The 18413-nt window shown below is 46.3% G+C and overlaps 1 protein-coding gene across 5 annotated transcripts in view; it reads left to right on the forward strand.

Moving 5' to 3' along the window:
• Nucleotides 1–18413, forward strand: part of Cnnm1 (cyclin and CBS domain divalent metal cation transport mediator 1) — a 58829-nt gene that overhangs the window by 19131 nt on the left and 21285 nt on the right. For 2 of the 5 annotated variants that reach the window (XM_039080138.2, NM_001401623.1), the window contains exons 2-7: nucleotides 5844–5987; nucleotides 8946–9086; nucleotides 11740–11909; nucleotides 13927–14026; nucleotides 14476–14523; nucleotides 18272–18334. In XM_039080138.2, the coding sequence (XP_038936066.1) occupies nucleotides 5844–5987; nucleotides 8946–9086; nucleotides 11740–11909; nucleotides 13927–14026; nucleotides 14476–14523; nucleotides 18272–18334 (666 nt within the window). The remainder of the gene's footprint in view (nucleotides 1–5843; nucleotides 5988–8945; nucleotides 9087–11739; nucleotides 11910–13926; nucleotides 14027–14475; nucleotides 14524–18271; nucleotides 18335–18413) is intronic. The other 3 variants (XM_039080142.2, NM_001107593.2, XM_008760426.4) reach the window with 2 other exon arrangements.

An 18413-nucleotide genomic window follows, 5' to 3' on the forward strand; every position in this document is an offset into this window, starting at 1 on the left:
CTGAGGCCTAGGAAAAGGGGGATGCCGGGATAGGGCTCTGAAAGACCAACTTTTACATGAGAAGGAAGAACCTTAGGTGTGTTTACCATGGAGACAGCTGGTTGTCTCACTGTTGTGTTAGCTCAAAAGGGGGGCTTTATGATCACCATCCCCTGTTTCCTATCCCAGTCCGAGCCTAAGAAGGGCAGCTTCCTTCATTTGTCAATTTCTATGGCTGTGATGGGAAATCCTTACCTCTTATTAGTGTAGATTAAATGTACAAAATGATGGACTTCATTGTGACGTTCATATATGCACATGATCATCTCCACAACCCTGAAGGATATCTCAGAGGCTGGCTATAAAATGTCTCTAAGTGGATTTCATAGGGACTGTGTCTCAGTCTCTTGATTAGCATATAAGTAAACCTTAAAATTCCTTTGTGACCCTCAAATTGACCTTATAAGATATAGAACCTCATAGACATCTCTGTGTGTGTGTGTGTGTGTGTGTGTGTGTGTGTGTGTGTGTGTGTGTGTGTTTGTCTTTGCTGGAGTGGGTGTGCATATCTTCTTGTGTATGAGGACAACTTTGGGTGTCCATAATGTAGAAATTGTTTATAAAACAGTAGCAGTAAACTGTGCGTGAATTTGAGTCTAGCATATGAGCTAAGCACACGAACTGTGGAGACTGCTCCTGTCCTATGAGCAGCCTGAGGCCCACAACACAAAAGGCATTCAGTTATAGCAAATAGGTTTAAGAAATCGGTTTGCCTAGATTTTTCCGTGACGTTACTCACTTGTTTTGTCATCTGCTAGCATGTGTTAGCAGAAAAGTGAGAACAGGCACCATAGGTTTAAGGAAAAACTGTGTTGGGAATTGTTTTAAGCCTCACACATTCTAACAATTAGCATAATCTAATTTAAACTACAAAACACTTCGGTCCATCGGATAGGAAACAGTTGCTTCATAGGGTAACTTTCTAGAGCCTGGGGGAGGGTTGAAATATTCGTTTAAACCTATAATATGCTATCAGAAATTAAAGGTCCTTGATGGCATCTGTCGTACTAGCTCTGTATGTTTATTTGGTCTCCAGCCTCGTTCAGTTTATCAAACACTCACCAGGTGTTAGAGGGGTGAAAGAACTTGTTTAAAGATGTGACCCTTTGTTCTGAAGGAGCTCACCTTCCAAGAAAGTCACACTAATGTAGGACACATGAGTCACTAGTTACAAGAAGCAGAAAGCTGCAATAGTACTAAAGGCTTTGGAGGCCAAGGCAGCAGGATATCGGGTCCGATTCAGAACGGGGTCAGTCTGGGAGAGCTTCTTCCGAAGCTATAGTCTGAAGGGCCAACGGAGGTGGGATGGAGAAAGCCATACTGTGAACTATTAGAAAGGGGACCAGAACGAAACTCAGGAAGTGGAGTTGATCTGGAATACCCAGAGGATAGATTCCTGATGACGTATGGCAGAGTAGATGGGAATATTGGGAAGAGCCACAATGTACAGTATTGATTTTACTAAACAACTTGAGTTTAGACTTGATTCTCTAAGTGCCGTGTTAGTTACTGTCTGCTACCTCAGTAGACACTTTTCCTGTCACCGTGGCAAAAGAACTACAAGAGCAACTTAAAGAAAGAGTTTCTTTGGCTGTCAGTTCCAGATTGTGTCCACCATGGAAGAAACCAGGAGCTTAGTGTGCTAGGCCACACTGAATCTTCAGTTGGCAAGCAGAAGGTGCCAAATGCTGTGCCCAGCTCCCTTCCACTTTTAGTCAGTAGGAATCTATCTAGATGATTTCTCTCAGACATACCCGGAGGCTTGTGTCTCAGGTGATTCTAGACCCTGTCAAGTTGACAGTCAACATTAATCATTACATGAAAAGTTCTTGAACATGGCTAGAAGCATAGAAGCAGGTTGAAGTGTAGGTAGAAGATGGGGAAACTTTAGAGACCGTTCACAGGTGGTAAAAAAAATACCATCTTTCAAGTATCATTTCCATTTAAAATCCCAAGGAGAATCTTTGCCTTTATATTTTGGTAGCTGTGATGGTTAATCCCAATCGCCAATTTGATGGCATCTGGAATTACCTGGGAGATGGTCCTCCAGGGTTACTTGTGAGAGTTTATCTTGATTGGGTTAATGGGAGTGGGAAGAGCCACCGGAGGGTGGCACAATTCCCTAGGCTGGGGCACTGAACTGTATAGAGGCAAAAGCGAGCTAAATGTGGACATCTGACTTTCTGGGCTTCATGATGGATGATACAGTGGTCCTCAGGTTTCTGCTGTGATCCTCACTGTGATGGGCTGGAACCTCAAACTGTGAGCTGAAATAAACCCTTTCTCCCTTAAGTTGTTCTGGCCAGATGTTTTATCACAGCAACAGGAAAATTAAATAATAGCTAATTGTGCTTCTGGAAAACCAACTGCCCTTCTTCATTCTTGAATGATGCCTTTAACAATAAGCAAAAGCTGCTTTGGGGAATTTTTTTTTTCAGGACTAATTCATCTGAGTCAGCACCTTAGATTTTCTCCTTATAAATGCCTTAAATGTCTCATAGCCAAGAAAGAAGAACCACTCAGTTTGCATTCTAGAAACAGGACCAGGAAATGTGTCTATATTATAAAAGGAAACAGATTGACCTGGAGGAAGGCAGTTAGAAAATACTTTAGCCAGGTCTAATGGCAAAGGCCCTGTAATCCCAGCTTCTCATAAGGCAGGAACATCCAATTTCAAGGCCAGCCTGGGTAACTTTATGAGGCCTTGTCACAAAATAAAATGTTGGGGGTGGGGGGTTTCTAGGCTCAATTTTTTTTCCTAGGTTCAATTCTATCAGGAAAAAGGGGGGATTAAGGGAAAGGAAGGTCAGGCTTTAGGTTAGGACTGGATCCAGTACGCAGCCAGCTCAGCCCCCTTTGGGCTGTGTCACTGAGGTTTATCACTAACCCAACTTGTGCTCCCTTTCTTTGAGTGTAATGCTGCTACCCACTCTTGGGCTCTTTGGAGGATTAAATCATTTGACGTGTGTCAAGTGTTCCAAATAGTGTCTGGCGTGAAACAAGAGCTCGAGAAATGTTAACGCTTGTTACATTGTTAGGCAGCAAAAACAAAACTCTGCAACATTAGTCAGAATGCTCCCGACATAAAACGCCTTAAACAAGGAAGGGTTTCTTTGGCTCCTGGTTTCATCCTGTTCCCATGGAGAGACACGGTGGCCGGGAGAGAGCACCCCACACCAAGGCAACCAGGAAGCAGAGGGAAAATGGCTGTTGAAACAAACCTTCTCCTTTTCCCCCTTATAGCCCTTCTGGGCTGAGGAATGTTGATGATGCCACAGGCACCTAGAGTGAAGCTTCCTCTTCTCTCAACTCAGCCAAGTCGGCAATCAAGATGGCCCCCATGTCAGCCTGTGCTACATTATAGCTTATAAAACCTTTTTATAAATCTACCAGCTGTGTAGCCAGTTCTCGGGCACTGGGTATGCCAGCTAGAGTATTGCTAACAAGTCACCCCACCACCACCAAAGAGATAGAAAACAATCCCCATCTTATTACACTAATGGCTTCTAAGAAAGGCACAATAGGATAACTTTTCTCTGCTTTACAGTACTTATAGGCCATCACTAGGGAAGACAAGAGAGCCTGGGTCCTCTGAGACTGAAGCACCCACTTTCAAGGTGGTTCAAACTGTGGTGGCCTCAGGGTAGTCAACAAACGTTTCATAGGGTCTCCACAGGGGAAGTTGTCTTTTATCGCCCGGCCTCGGGAGAACAGAACAGAGTCTCCTAAGTGGTGATGGTTCAGGCAGTCATTAGGCCACCCAGGTTCAGGGGCAGGACATATTAGCCAAGCCTTCCAGTTCCAGGAATTCATCAGCCTTGTTTTTGAATGGACACACTTTTCTAGTCCCTGATTCCACCTGAGTGAGGACAAATCAGTGGCAGTTAAATAATTTGCCGGAAGGTGGTAACCAGTACGACTGAACAGGGAGGCTGACTTCTAATCTAATTCTCCTCCCGTCTCAGTGAGGCTCTTCAGTCTCCTTCTGCTAATATATGCTTGTCAATGTGTGAAAGCTCAAAGAAAAAAATGTAACTGGGTCACATTTTAGATACATGTTAGAAAGCTTCCCTAAAAAGAAACATAGAAGGGTTTCAGAAGCCAGAAGCAGGTAGAGGTGAGAAAGGACAGAGGGAATGTGGCTAGCAGGTACAGTGGTATGCTAGATAGGCGTTGTGGCTTCTTTTTTTTCCTTTTAAAGATTTTATTTATTTATTTATATAAAATTTATTTATTTTATTTATATATGAGTACACTGTTGCTCTCTTCAGACACATCAGAAGAGGGCATCAGATCTCATTACAGATGGTTGTGAGCCACCATGTGGTTGCCTGGAATTGAACTCGGGACCTCTGGAAGAGCAGTCAGTGCTCCCAATTGCTGAGCCATCTTGCCAGCCCGGAGTTGTGGCTTCTAATGGCTCAGACCACAGTACAGTACCTACTAGACAATGATTAACCACGTATTTCAAAACAGCTGGTACACACAGACCTGATTCAAGGACACGATGAGGGCTGAGATGTAGACATGCTGATACCCTGATCTGACCATTATGTATTGTGTAAACATTTTCTTTTAAAAAAAAAAATGTGTTTATTTATAATACACTAGCTGTCTTCAGACCCACCAGAAGAGGGCATCAGATCTCATCAAGATGGTTGTGAGCCACCATGTGGTTGCTGGGATTTGAACTCAGGACCTTTGGAAGAGCAGTCAGTGCTCTCAACCACTGAACCATCTCTCCAGCCTTGTGTAAACATTTTTAAATGTCACATTGTACCCTATAAATGTGTCCAACCTATGTGCAAACTAACCATTATAAAATACAACCAAGTGCCACATGGTGATGTTATAACCAACTATGTAGAATGGTCTTATAAAATCGTCATCTAGTGATGGCATACCATTATGTCATTGGTTGTGACATAACCATTAGTTTGCAAAAGTGCTATCTTAGGGGTTTTTTTTAAAAAATATTTATTTTATTTATTATATATAAGTACAGTAGCTATCTTCAGACACACCAGAAGATGGCATCAGATCCCATTACAGATGGTTGTGAGCCACCATGTGGCTGCTGGGATTTGAACTCAGGACCTCTGGAAGAGCATTCAGTGCTCTTAACCACTGAACCATCCCTCCAGCCCTTAGTTAGGGTTTCTATTGCTATGATAAAACACCATGACCAAATGCAAGTTAGGGAGAAAGGGGTTTATTTGGCTTACATATCATTCCATTGTGGGAAGCCAGGCAGGAGCTCAAACAGGGCAGGAACCTGATGCAGGAACCATGGAAGAGTGCTGCTTACTGGCTTGCAAAACTTGCTTTCTTTCAGAAGTCAGGACCATCAGCCGAGGGACAGCACTGCCCACAACGGGCTGGACCCAACCCCATCAATCATTAATTGAGAAAATGTTCCACAGGCTTACAGACAGCCCCTAATGTATGCAGACATTTTCTCAACTGAGGCTCCCTCCTCTCTGATGACTGTGACTTGTGTTAAGTTGACAGAAAACGACTCAGTGCACATGTTCTCTGTGCACAATGTCACACAATGAAACTGCCTAACAGTTCCAGTCTGAGAGCCTGCCTCTCTCACTGAGCAACACAGGTCTGTATTTCCTCTGAGTATCAAGCTTCCATTGCTAAGAACTTGCACACAAATTTCCTATTTTCAGATGGTCCTGGGCTGAGCTCAGTCCCAATTTTGTTTCAAACAGAACCTCTGTATTGTTTTCTCACAAACAGAACTCATCTCTGAAAATGATCTGGATGGCTTGACCGTGGTTTCCTTTGTTCTCCAGGAAAATCACACCTGGCCATTGTCCAGAGAGTGAACAACGAGGGTGAAGGAGACCCTTTCTATGAGGTGATGGGCATCGTCACACTGGAGGACATCATAGAAGAGATCATCAAGTCGGAGATCCTAGATGAAACTGACCTCTACAGTAAGTGTGTGTCCGTCCTGCTCCCCTGAGATGCCCAGGAATGCATCGGTTTGATAAGCAGTGGAATAAGGTGTCAGGGCAAGTCTGGGCACTGGTGTGTCATCCACCACCGCCATCCAGTGCTAGCATGGCAGGATACCCTGGCCCACATTATCCTGAGTCACTGGGAGCATGCTGCTGAGGTTATCAGAAGGGAACATTCCAGAACACAGTTAAAACTGGGGAAAGATAGCTTGATCTAAAAATGGGGAAAAAAATGGTCAAAGGAAATACAGTGTGCCCAGGGCAGGCCCAGAGAGCTCTTGGTTCTTGTTTCTGCCCCCTCCATTGTGTTCATGGGAGCTCTTTGTCTCCTGGAGGCAGAGCCCAGGTCCTCTTGGAACTCCTCCCACCCAACCACCAGTGAGCAGTGAACATTGTCATGGCACTGCCTTGTGCTCAAGCCAAAAGGTTAAATGGCCCTTGTTGGATGCTGTTCCGGGCCCTCGTGCCTTTTAGCAGCACCCCTGCCAAATTTTCCATTCTCTTTCCTGCCTCCTGGATCAGGTCCCTGTGTGGGCCCTGTGCCTGCTCCCGTCTCTGGTCTCTTCCTCTCCCTGCACCCCTCAGGAACAATATGGCCTCCACTTTATAGTGAATGACAGCTTTAGGCCCGTGGGCCTCATCAACGCTTTGTTTGCCAGCAATAAAGGGGCTTGCTTTGTCTACAGAATTGGAATATTATCTAATCCATGGGAGTCTCTGGCCAGGAGATGTTTCCTCCCCAGAGCTTCATCTCCTAGGATAACCACCCCATTCCCTTCCTGGGGATAACTCATTTGAGATGAGCAGCTTCTGCTTGCCAAAGCAATCTTCCAGAAACTGCTTCCTCACAGCAAAAGGCTGTGATACCATATGGCAGTGATAACGGTGGGCCAAGAAGAGATCAAATCTAAAACACGGGCCAGCCCTCACTGAAAACAACCTGAGTGTCACCGTGCCTCCTTCAGGGACCTGGGAGTACAGTACTGAGCATTTTCAATCAAGGTGGAGCTCGGAAAGGACCTCTCCCACTCCAGGCTCCCGTCTCTGCCCACCGCCCTTGCTCTAGAACTCCCAGGTATCCTTAAATGCAAATTGACAAAGACCACACTGAAATGTTACTAGTTGGTGGAAGGCAAAAGTAGTAGTCTCTTCCGAGGGTAGTGATTTAAATAACCCCAATGCTTCAAGTACCCACTATTAAAATCGAAGTGATAAAGGGAGAGACTATAGGGACATCTCTACTAGGAAAGGTTAATGACATACTGGCAGACACATAAGCAAATAAAATAAAAATCAGAGGCCGCTCGCCAGCGACAGCAGAGAAAATGGGTTCTAAATCTCTCTCCTCGAGGCTCTCTTTCTGGATGAGCCTCTCTCTGGAGGAGAGGGCCAGCGGTTCCCACTCTGATCCCTAAGGGCCAAAAAAAATGCGGAGAAGTCAGAATACTGTGTTTCTTCTTATGTGACTGGGATTTGTTACACACTCTGGATACTTGGGTCAGAATCTCCCAACCAGAACACAGAGCAAAAGTAGGGCTGAAGTGAGAGCCAGGCGCCCACACAGGCAGAGGCAAAGGCAGGCCCACTAGAGCTGTGTAGATAGGAGGCAATCCAAAGGGCTGAAAGAAGCAGGGTCCAAAAGAAGAGGGTGTGGGGAAGGAAGCTGGAATCTGGGGCCCTGGTTTCCTACTGTGGGGACACATCCTTTGGTCTCCAGTGTGTCTGGGCCACTTTACTGGGAGCCCTGTGGCCCTGTTGTTTTCTAGGCCACCAAGGTTGAAGAGAACAAAGACACATCTTCCCCCTCCCCTCAGCACAGGTGAGGTGGGTTACCACTTCCCATTTATTTTCAACACTCTGGGAAAGCAACAGAGAAGTGGTCAAAGAAAACACTTCCTCCACTTGAAAAAAATAATGTATCTATACACTTACAATGTACACAAACGTGAATCTACACATGTATATACATATGTAGACTTTTCCTTTTTTACAAAACAGATTTACTTTATACATGTGAGCACACTGTCGCTGTCTTCAGACACACCAGAAGAGGGCATCAGATCCCATTACAGATGGTTGTGAGCCACCATGTGGTTGCTGGGAATTGAAGCCAGTGCTCTTAACCGCTGAGCCATCTCTCCAGGCCCCTGGACTTTTCCTTTTTAAAAAGCAAGTGAAAGACTAAATTGGAGAAAGTTCATTTCTCAATTTCTCAGTGCGTAGGCTCTGCCTGAGCCCTCATCTCAAAAATCCACCTTTGGAAAGTTAGAGAGCCATGTTTACTTCTTTTGCATTCCTGGTCCTCGTGTTTCCCATGATCCTTTCTCCGGAGGGACCCGAGGGAAGCAGAAGAATTGTGAGTGGGGAGAGAGTGACATGGCTTAGCTGCCATTCCTAGCGTGCCTTTAACCCACAGGAAAGGGACTAGGTGAACCCTGCTCTAGGGGACGGAAGAGGACAGATGGACAGACCCTAACCCCCTTAATGCCAAGAATACCAGCCGCTTATGTCAATATGACCTTGTATGAACACTGTCACGTACAGTTGCCTAGTAGAGTCCGGCAGTCACTGTGAAGGCAACATAATTTTTCTGTTATTGAATGTTTTGTATAGATTAAAGCAAGTCAAAAACTCTGATGCATCAAGAGTTTGCACAGCTCTCAGCTAACGGAACCAGCCTTGGAACTCTGGGCAGGGGAACCTCCACCCCACACCCCACAGCCCCCCCCCCCCGCCAGCTTTCCCCACCCCTTCATCTACCACCTAAGCACAAACAACACCGAACCATCTGCTGCCTGCTGGCTCCTACTGGGAGGGAGTTGGCTGAGCCTCCTACAGTTGGCACTGCAGAAGTGTGTGGCCCCAAAGAGTCTGTGTAAGCAGCCAAAGACCAATGACGATTCTGACTGCCATGTTTCCCCTGTGGCCCTACAGCTGACAATCGGAAAAAGCAGAGGGTCCCACACCGGGAGAGGAGGCGGCATGATTTCTCTCTGTTCAAGCTTTCAGACTCAGAGATCAGAGTCAAGATCTCGCCACAGCTCTTGCTCGCCACACATCGCTTCATGGCCACAGGTAGGACCTGCCCCACCCACCCCCTACCTCCACACTTGTAGCAGAACCTGTCATGGCACCAGGCACCACATCTCTTAATACCCTCCATCCCCATCCTGGTGTGCACTGCCACTGAGAACCAGGGTTTGAGGAAGGAGGCTGCCTCCTGCGGGGTCCTGTGGTAGCTCCAAGCTCCCTGCTGTGTGGTAGAGAGGAAGTGAGTACTCTCTACCAGATGAGAGGTAGGGAAACCACTGCAGAACTTCCACTTCCTCTGCTCACTTCCCAGTGGAGGCCTGAAGACAACCTCCTCCATCCTACTGGGATTGGGGTGCCCCAGACCTTTGTCCCAGAGGGAAAAGCATTATCCTTCCAAGCAACAAGCCCCAGCATTTTGGTCCCCACCTGGAGTCTGGAATGGGAATCCTGGTGACCTTAGAAAGAAAAACAGTTCCATCCATTTGCCTAAGAATTTCATGAAGTCATTGTTTTTGATAGCTGAGTAGTACTCCATTGTGTAGATGTACCACATTTTCTGTATCCATTCCTCTGTTGAAGGGCATCTGGGTTCTTTCCAGCTTCTGGCTATTATAAATAAGGCTGCGATGAACATAGTGGAGCATGTGTCCTTGTTATATGTTGGGTCATCTTTTGGGTATATGCCCAGGAGTGGTATATCTGGGTCCTCTGGTAGTACTATGTCCAATTTCCTGAGGAACCGCCAGGCTAATTTCCAGAATGGTTTTACCAGTCTGCAATCCCACCAACAATGGAGGAGTGTTCCTCTTTCTCCACATCTTCGCCAGCATCTGCTGTCACCTGAGTTTTTGATCTTAGCCATTCTCACTAGTGTGAGGTGGAATCTCAGAGTTGTTTGATTTGCATTTCCCTGATGAAAATATCCTGAGTGAGGTAACCCATTCACAAAAGAACACACATGATATGCACTCGCTGATAAGTGGATATTAGCCCAAAAGCTTGGAATACCCAAGATACAATTCAGAAACCACATGAAGCTCGAGAAGAAGGAAGACCAAAGTGTGGATGCTTTAGAGTTTCTTAGAAGGGGAAACAAAAATACTTACAGGAGGAAATATGGAGACAACGTTTAGAACAGAGACAGAAGGAAAGGCCACCCAAAGACTGCCCTACCTGGGGACCCATCTCATATACAGACACCAAACCCAGACAATATTGCAGATGCCAAGAAGTGCATGCTGACAGGAGCCTGATATAGCTTTCTCCTGAGAGGCTTTGCCAGAGCCTGACAAATACAGAGGCAGATGCTCACAGCCAACCATTGGACTGATCACAGGGTCCCCAATGGAGGAGTTAGAGAAAGGACTGAAGGAGCTGAAGGGATTTTCAACCTCCTAAGAAGAACAACAATATCAACCAACCAGACCGCTCTCCCCGGTCCCCCAGAGCTCCCAAGGACTAAACCACCAGCCCAAGAGAACACAGGGATGGACCTATGGCCCCAGCTGCATATGTAGCAGAGGATGGCCTTATTGGGCATCATGGGAGCAGAGGACCTTGGTCCTGCCAAGGCTAGATGCCCCAGTGTAGGGGAATGTCAGGGCGGGAAGATGGGAGGGAGTGGGTGGATGGGTGAGAGAAGGCAGGGATGGGATAGTGGGTGTCTGGAGGAGAAACTGGGAAAGATGATAATATTTAAAATGTAAATTTTTAAAAGTCCAATAAAAGAAAAAAAAGAAGCAAGGAAGGAAGGAAGGACAGAAGGAAGGAAGGAAGGAAAAAAGGAAGGAAGGAAGGAAGGAAGGAAGGAAGGAAGGAAGGAAGGGAGGGAGGGAGGGAGGGAGGAAAGCAGGCATAGGAACCAAGCTCCTTTTTATGAGAGCCTAGGATTCGCCTTCGAACTCTCTGACATCACTCAGCCCTAATTAATATGCTCACCTAGAGCAGTCAGTCCATGACTGAGTTCCATCTGTACTAATACAATACATACTTACTGAGGATATGGTGAGGGCTGGCCAGAGCTGTTCTGGGTCCTAGAAGGTGGGTAACTATAAAGCACAGCCTCCTTACAGTAGACTTTTCAACATGTAATCTTGTCTGAATCTAATTTTTAAAAAAGAAATCATGGATCAATTCCTCAAAGCAAAGCAGCTTCATCTGCTTAGTCTAAGGCAGCAAGGATCGATATATAGTACCTATTAATAGTTAAGTATGATAAATGATATTTTACATTACTGACAAATTATTATTTAAGCCATTACCTCTCTATTAACCTGGGATTTCATTTCAGCCAGCAGGTGAATATTGTCCAGAAAAGCCAGACGCAATTCTCTTGTCATTCTACTGTAAAATTAAAGACTTTGTTGTGCCCATGACTTTGTTGTTCAGGGTCCAACACTAAATAAAATCAAGGAGAAAAATCATAACAAAACCAATATTGCCCAGATGCTGACTTGTTTCTCCCGAGATACCATAGAAGCAATAGTCATCCCCAGAAGGCGTAGAGAAGGCCCCAGGATGCTCACTGGGGATTAAAATTCCTCAATCTCTGAGGGATTAGCAGAACCCCCAGCCTACTTAAGAGTCTTGTTCTAGATGAAACCCCAGTCTCGCTCGCCTCCTGCCAGCTTTTGCTGCTGGAATGGGAGAAGCACAGAAATGCTGATGTCCACCACTGCCCCCTGCTGCCTTCCAGAAGTGGAGCCCTTTAAGTCTCTCTACCTTTCCGAGAAGATCCTGCTCCGGCTTCTGAAACATCCCAACGTGATCCAGGAGCTTAAGTTTGATGAGAGGAACAAGAAAGCCCCAGAACACTACCTCTACCAGCGCAGCCGCCCCGTGGACTATTTTGTGCTGCTTTTACAGGTGGGTGTCAAGGTCAGGGGAACTTCCAAGAGCAAGAGGAGGGCACCCGAAGGGTGAAGGGGAAATTCCTGTGGTTGCTCTACCCTTCTTGCAGAGTGCCTAGAGAACAAGGCCAATGGGGTAGGCATCCCCACGGGAAAGCCATGACCGTGTAAGAGTGGTACCCTGGGAACTGTAACTTCCCCTATGGCCTTTCATCTGCGCATTCTTGTTTGGAGGATAGTGAGAGGTGTGTACGTTCAGTAAAGGCATTCTGCTTCTGAACCAAAAGGGCCTGTGGAATCTGATATCGTGGGGTGTCTGCTCGAGTGTCCCCCACTGCCTCCTGGTGTGTAGTTGATTCTTCTTCAGTGCTCTCTTCTGTTGCTCTGTCAGCATCTCTGACTTCCACATTGGCCTGGGCTCCTGGACCCCATGGGATACATTTATTATCTGTGGTTTCCTGAAACATCTCCCTCCCTCTGCAGAGGGCCAGGAAGGAAGGCAATGACTGAATGGAAAAAGGTATCGGTTGCCTTCCCTGGATACCTGCACAGGCCTGTCTTAAGTATATATCACAGCCGGGCATGATGGCACATGCCTGTTATCCCAGCACTGAAGAAGCAAAGGCAGGAGGATAGCTGTGAGTTTTAGAATAGTCCGAACTACATACTAGGTTGGGGGCAGGCAGAGCTACTTATCAAGACTCTGTCTCGAAATAAAATTAATTAATTACTTAATTAAAAGTGCCAGGCGCAGTTCCACTGGAGCACAGCTTACCCTGCTCCCACCATGAGCCCCATCACGGGCTCCATGTCTCTTCCCAGCAGAGTTTTATAGGCCTCTAGAAACAGCCATGGCTTCAGATCCTAGTCAAGATCACATTGAGAGAGAACCAGCCTCGGTTCCATACAGTCCACTTCAGCCCGTCCTTTTTATGCCATTCCAAGTAACCTCAGTAAAATGATTGCTCCACCCCCATAAGTGGGGGCGTTTTCTTCACTGTTCAGAAGTGGATCGTGTTACGTTGTGTACATAATGTGCAATCCTTCATCTTGTGCTTAACAAAAAGTTTTCAAATAAAAAGCTGAAGGGACTCCAATAGAAAGAAGTTGTCACCTGGATGGAAAGATTTGCCTTTAAAATGTCATTGTTTCTATTTGCTAGCAAACCTGGGCTAAGCCAGTGAACTTCTCTGAGCCTGAATCAATTCATCTGTCAAGTGGACATGAAAACGTTACATGTGCCAGGAGGCAGTGTTTATTTTAAACATTTTATTATAGGAAATTAGCCAAAAAGTAGAAAGAAGAAAATATAACTATTACCTACCTTCAACAACTGTCCACATTTTGTCAAGGACTCCTAATCCTCCCATTTGCAAATGTTTATTTTGAAAAATGCAAAGGTGCCAGGCATGGTGTCGCATGCCTTTAATTCCAGCACTCAGGAGGCAGAGACAGGCGGGTCTCTGAGTTCAAGGCCAGCCTGGTCTACAGAGTAAGTTCTGTGACAGTCAGGGCTACAGAGAAACCCTGCAGGGCTGACTGTGAGAATCCACAGGTGCACTTAACGGTATCAGTTGCATAAATGTAGCTATACACACTCATGGTAGCCATCACTGTCACTGACAAGGAATATTAGTTAGCATTGGCACCAGTGGTGAATTCGACAAGAGCAGATTCTGTCACAGCCAGACCCAGAAATGATGTCATCTTGAAGACTAAGGTTTACTACGTTCTGGCTTAGCTGGTGCTTTAGGCCTGGGTTCTCAACAGGCAGCTACAGTGTATCGGGAAAGCATGGCTATTCCTGCCCAGGTGCTGCTTTAGGACTGGTAAGGCAGTGAATTCACTGCGGGGCTTCTAAAGTGGGAGCTTGTGTTTCTATCAGTAAATCTAGGCAGAATTAACACTGCCCCCGTGATAATGGGAGTCCATTTGTCAATGCTCACAAAAGTCCTTGGGGTCTGAGCAGATGCAAGAGCTTGAAGTGCCCATCCCAGCCCTCAGGACCCTCCTTTTACCCCTTCTCTCTCCAGGGGAAAGTGGAAGTGGAGGTCGGTAAGGAAGGCCTTCGTTTTGAGAATGGAGCCTTTACCTACTACGGTGTCCCAGCCATCATGACCAGCGCCTGCTCAGGTATTCCAGTCTTCAAGCCCTAGCTCATCAGGGATGCAGTGGGGTCGTCAAGAAAAGTCTAGGCTCAAGTCACGACTCTTGTTTTCACTCCCGTTAAAGACCTTCAAAATAAGCTGCTTCGCTCCCTTGGTTCTCATTTTTTCCTTCTGTTCAAAGGGGGCATAAAAACAACTTTTCTTCAGATTTTGTTTAGCTTTAAAAATAAGCAGAAGAAAACTGAGCTGGGAGTGGAAAAGGTAATCATGTAGCAAGTGCTGGGGGGTGGAGAAGGTGGTTTTCAGTAAGAAAGGACAAGTTGTTTCTCTTTTACCGCTCTTCCCTACCCTCCTGCCTGATTGCCTGATTACTGCGGGGTTAATTGGTGCAGGGGTGGAGTAGAAGGGAGATTTCCATAAGACGTTATGTTTTCTGAATTATTTCTGAAATCCACTGCCCCCTTCTGTCCTTAGATAACGACGTGCGGAAGGTTGGAAGTCTGGCTGGATCCTCTGTCTTCCGTATGTATCTCTCAAACCCCTTCCTCATGTCTTCCCTGCCATGGTCCTACCTCAGCCCACTTTGGGAACCTGAACCAAGCTATTTGTACATGGGCTGGGTTAACAGGAATGCTGGCACCTTCTTTGTAAAGCTCGGCTGGCCTGGAACACTGCCTCCCACCAGGTACCCACAGAGCAGGGAAGCTTAACTTTTGTGTGTCTGGAACCCGTGCTGTGGCTTCTCTGTTCATGCACAAGTGATGAATGGAGGTGTGGCTTGGGTGGGGACACCATGAGTTGCCCCCTGCCAGGGAATGCAGGCAGTGGGGCTGCATGCTGTGGTGTCGGTTCAGTCTTTCCTTCTCTGCAGTGGTCATTCACCCACCCTTGGCCTTTATCTGAAGTGCTATAATTTTTTTTTTGTCTGTGATATTTGTCCTCAGGAAAAGGTGACTGTGACATTCTGTATTGTAAATCAAGGCTGGTGCAATCTGTTGCTTAGACACTGCTCTTTCCTTGCCTGCAACCTCTGCCAACTGGCCACGCATGCTGCTTGGGGGTGCGGACTGGCACAGGGCTGGTGGCTCTGCCCTTCTGTGCTCCACCTTCTTGCTAGTTTCTGTGCAGAACTGGTGTGTTTGTGTGTAGAAAGCATGGCTTCAGTTGTGATCTAAATGTAATCTAGAGGGAACTTTCTTTAGACTCTTAGGTTCAAGTTTTGCAGTGGCCACTTTAATGTCAAATGAGGTGTTTCCTTTCATCATCAAAGAGATTTTTACATAGTGTTTTATATTTGAATTTATCAGAAGGCTTCAAAGCATTGTATGCCAAGAAAAGCAAGGTAGATGTCACTTCAGAATGAGTAAAAAAGGGCTGGGTGTACAGAGCAGTGGTCACGTAGTTGTCTAGCAAGGGCAAAGCCCTGAGTTCAAATCCAGCCCCCTACAAAAAATAGATAATAAATAAGATTGTTAATTAAAATTTTAATAAGACAAGGTGAAGAAATGATTTGTCCCAAATCACCTAGCTGGTTGATGGTGTAACTAGATGAGACATCTCCTGTGTCGTGACTAGTTCACAGAGCACAATGAATACATATTTTAGATTCGTTGTAGTCCGGAATTCAATTGCTGTATGGAAATGATAGAATAATTTACCATGGCATTTTACTTTATAGCCCACCAGCTGGCTGAAATGAAGTATCTGCTCTACCCATGGGGATATAGAACTTGAGTAGAAGCATATTTGTTTGGGGTGAGGGGAGAGGGAGAAGGAGAGAAACTGTAATGTAATATGGTATTTATGTCAGCCAATGACTGTCGAGCAAGGTTGATAAAAGAAGCAACAATTATCAGTACAGAGAGATGAAAAGGTGAGAGGCAGTTTCCAGGAACAGGTGACACGTAACCCCTTCATTCTCAGAAAGGCACGGTGCTTTGCTTTAGACCCTGCTCCTAGGACCATAAGATGCTACCTAGAAATTCTGACTCTGCTCTAGCTCTTCACAAAGAGCTGTGGAAAACAAAACACAAAAACCAGAAAACAAAGAGTTTCATAGGCCTCTCCCTCTCCTCCCCTCCCCAATTCATCTGACATTCTTTAAAAAGAGCTCAGCAGGAAAGAAGCCTTGCTGCTAAGTCTGATGACTGAGTTTGTTACCCTGGAGCCCACATTGAAAAAGAAAATAACTTGGGGGTTGGGGATTTAGCTCAGGGGGTTGGGGATTTAGCTCAGTGGTAGAGCGCTTGCCTAGGAAGCGCAAGGCCCTGGGTTCCGTCCCCAGCTCCGAAAAAAAGAACAAAAAAAAAAAGAAAAGAAAAAAAGAAAATAACTGACCTTCACCCACAGGCTTATGCCACACCCACCCACAGACCCACAAATAAAGAAACCAAAAACAATGTCAAGTAAGAAAATATTATCTGACTTCCTGGGATCCTAGTTCCATCAAAAAATCCTTCCGCTTAATCAGTGAGAAGAGTTAACATGCAACTGTAATCTTTTCTCTTCTTATTTTATTAATTTTTTAAGGTAACATACAAAGAGATAGGTCTTATCTTGGCATCTTCACGAGTGTACAGGAATCGTTATACTTTGTATCTAACTGAAAGGAAACATTGAATTCCCTTTCCTTTCCCATGCTTCTGAGCCTTGGTACATACATGCTCAGGAAAGACAAAGAGCATTGCCCAGGAGAGGGAAAGAGGTTGTCCATCTCCAGCAAATCCTTCTCCCTGAGTGAAACGAGAGCTGAATGCAAAGTCCACCCCACCCCAGTATTGTTCTCTGGGCTGGAGCTGATGTCAAGGTCTAGGAGCCCCCCCAGCTCCACATTTTCCAGCCAGGAAACATCAGCGTACTCTTGCAGGATCTTGACCTAGTAGGTTGAACACCTGTGATTTGTGTCTCAACGTTGAACCTGAGATTACAGGGAAGTCTCCTGAATTCTGTGCCTCGGAAGCACAATCCATCCTCTCTTCTCTGCCCCTTTTTGAGACAGGGTCTCACTGAGTAGTCTGACTGGCTTAGAACTTGCTAGGTAGACTAGAACTCCCAGAGATCTGCCTGCCTCTGCGCACCACTGTGCCTGACCCACACTCTATATCTTGATTTTGATTGCCAAGAAATCCTGGAGCCCATGAGGAGGGAGCCTGGCTCTCTGGAGGAAGCGCACATGAGCTCAGATACTTCAGGTGCACACAGAGACGTGCAGGGGGCAGGGGAGGGGGGAGGGAGCTTCCATTTGCTTATCAGAGTAGACATTTAATATAGGAAGAACTGATTCTCCTGGAGACTGGGGTTTCTTGCAAACAGAGGCCAGTTCAAGCACTCACTAACACCCTATGGCAGAATGGTTACCAGGTAGGTATAAAAACCCCTCGCCTTCCCCTGCTTAGATAAGTAATTTCAGATCAAATCTGTGCTGTAGGAAATAAGGACCCAGAAGCTACCTATTTCATGTGCCTTCAGGTCCTGGAAAGGGATTCTGAGAACGGTCAGGTTAGACAGAGTTCTGTGTATACCAGCGCATCAGGATTAACATGAGGAAAGGTCAGACGTCCTGCTCAGTCCACCCCTCTGAGCCAGGAGTGATGGCTAGCACCATTTCTGTCTGGGAACAGAGAAAGGGGGAGAGAAAAGAGAAGAAAGGAAAGAGGTGCTTTGGATCAATTGTGATCTCTAGAAACCACCTGATTTGGTTCATAAAGTAAGACTCACAGTTGAGCCACTAGAATCCTGCCCTGACCTTGCCTAAGGTCTCTGGCCAAACACGTAGTACCTGGGGGCCCAGGCAGGATCCAGCCTCCTAGCAGATGCTCTCACAGGAGCATCCTGGCCTCTGAATGTCTACTGAGTGCTCTCATGTAGTTGAACAGGCTACATGAGACCACTGGGAGAGCGGAGGACAGGGCAGAGGGCTGGGCTCTTGCAAACCTGCTAGCTTAAGGTGGGCTCCCCAGAGATACTGCTGTGCTCCCTCCAAGGGCGCTGGCTGTGCTAGTTGCTGGCATCTGTGAGTCCCGCTGAGGTGATGGCACATCCTCTCAGGAGACCTTCAGTGGAGTTCATTTTATTTTGTCTCTCTGGAGGGCGACTCCATAAACATAGAGTTCCTGTGCTTTCCAAAGCAAGGTTTATTTTTGCCAAGAAATGTGATATTGTGAAGAACCAGGAACAGCCGGTCTCACCCACTTTGCTCTTTGTCTCTCTTCTTTTGTGTTTATCTTCCCTTTGCCACTCACGTGCCCTTGCCCCTCCCCTGACTCCTTAGTGCCCGTCTCTGTGTCTCGTACCTTCGCCTTCAGCAGAGGGGACTCTCTGGCAGGCTCCCCAGGTAAACATGCATGAGTATCTCCGGTTGGGTTAGCAGGAGGCATTTGGTCCCCTTTCACCATCTCTACCCCCAGGCATGT

Source organism: Rattus norvegicus, chromosome 1 (assembly GCF_036323735.1).
Source record: "Rattus norvegicus strain BN/NHsdMcwi chromosome 1, GRCr8, whole genome shotgun sequence".
Classification (NCBI taxonomy): domain Eukaryota; kingdom Metazoa; phylum Chordata; class Mammalia; order Rodentia; family Muridae; genus Rattus; species Rattus norvegicus.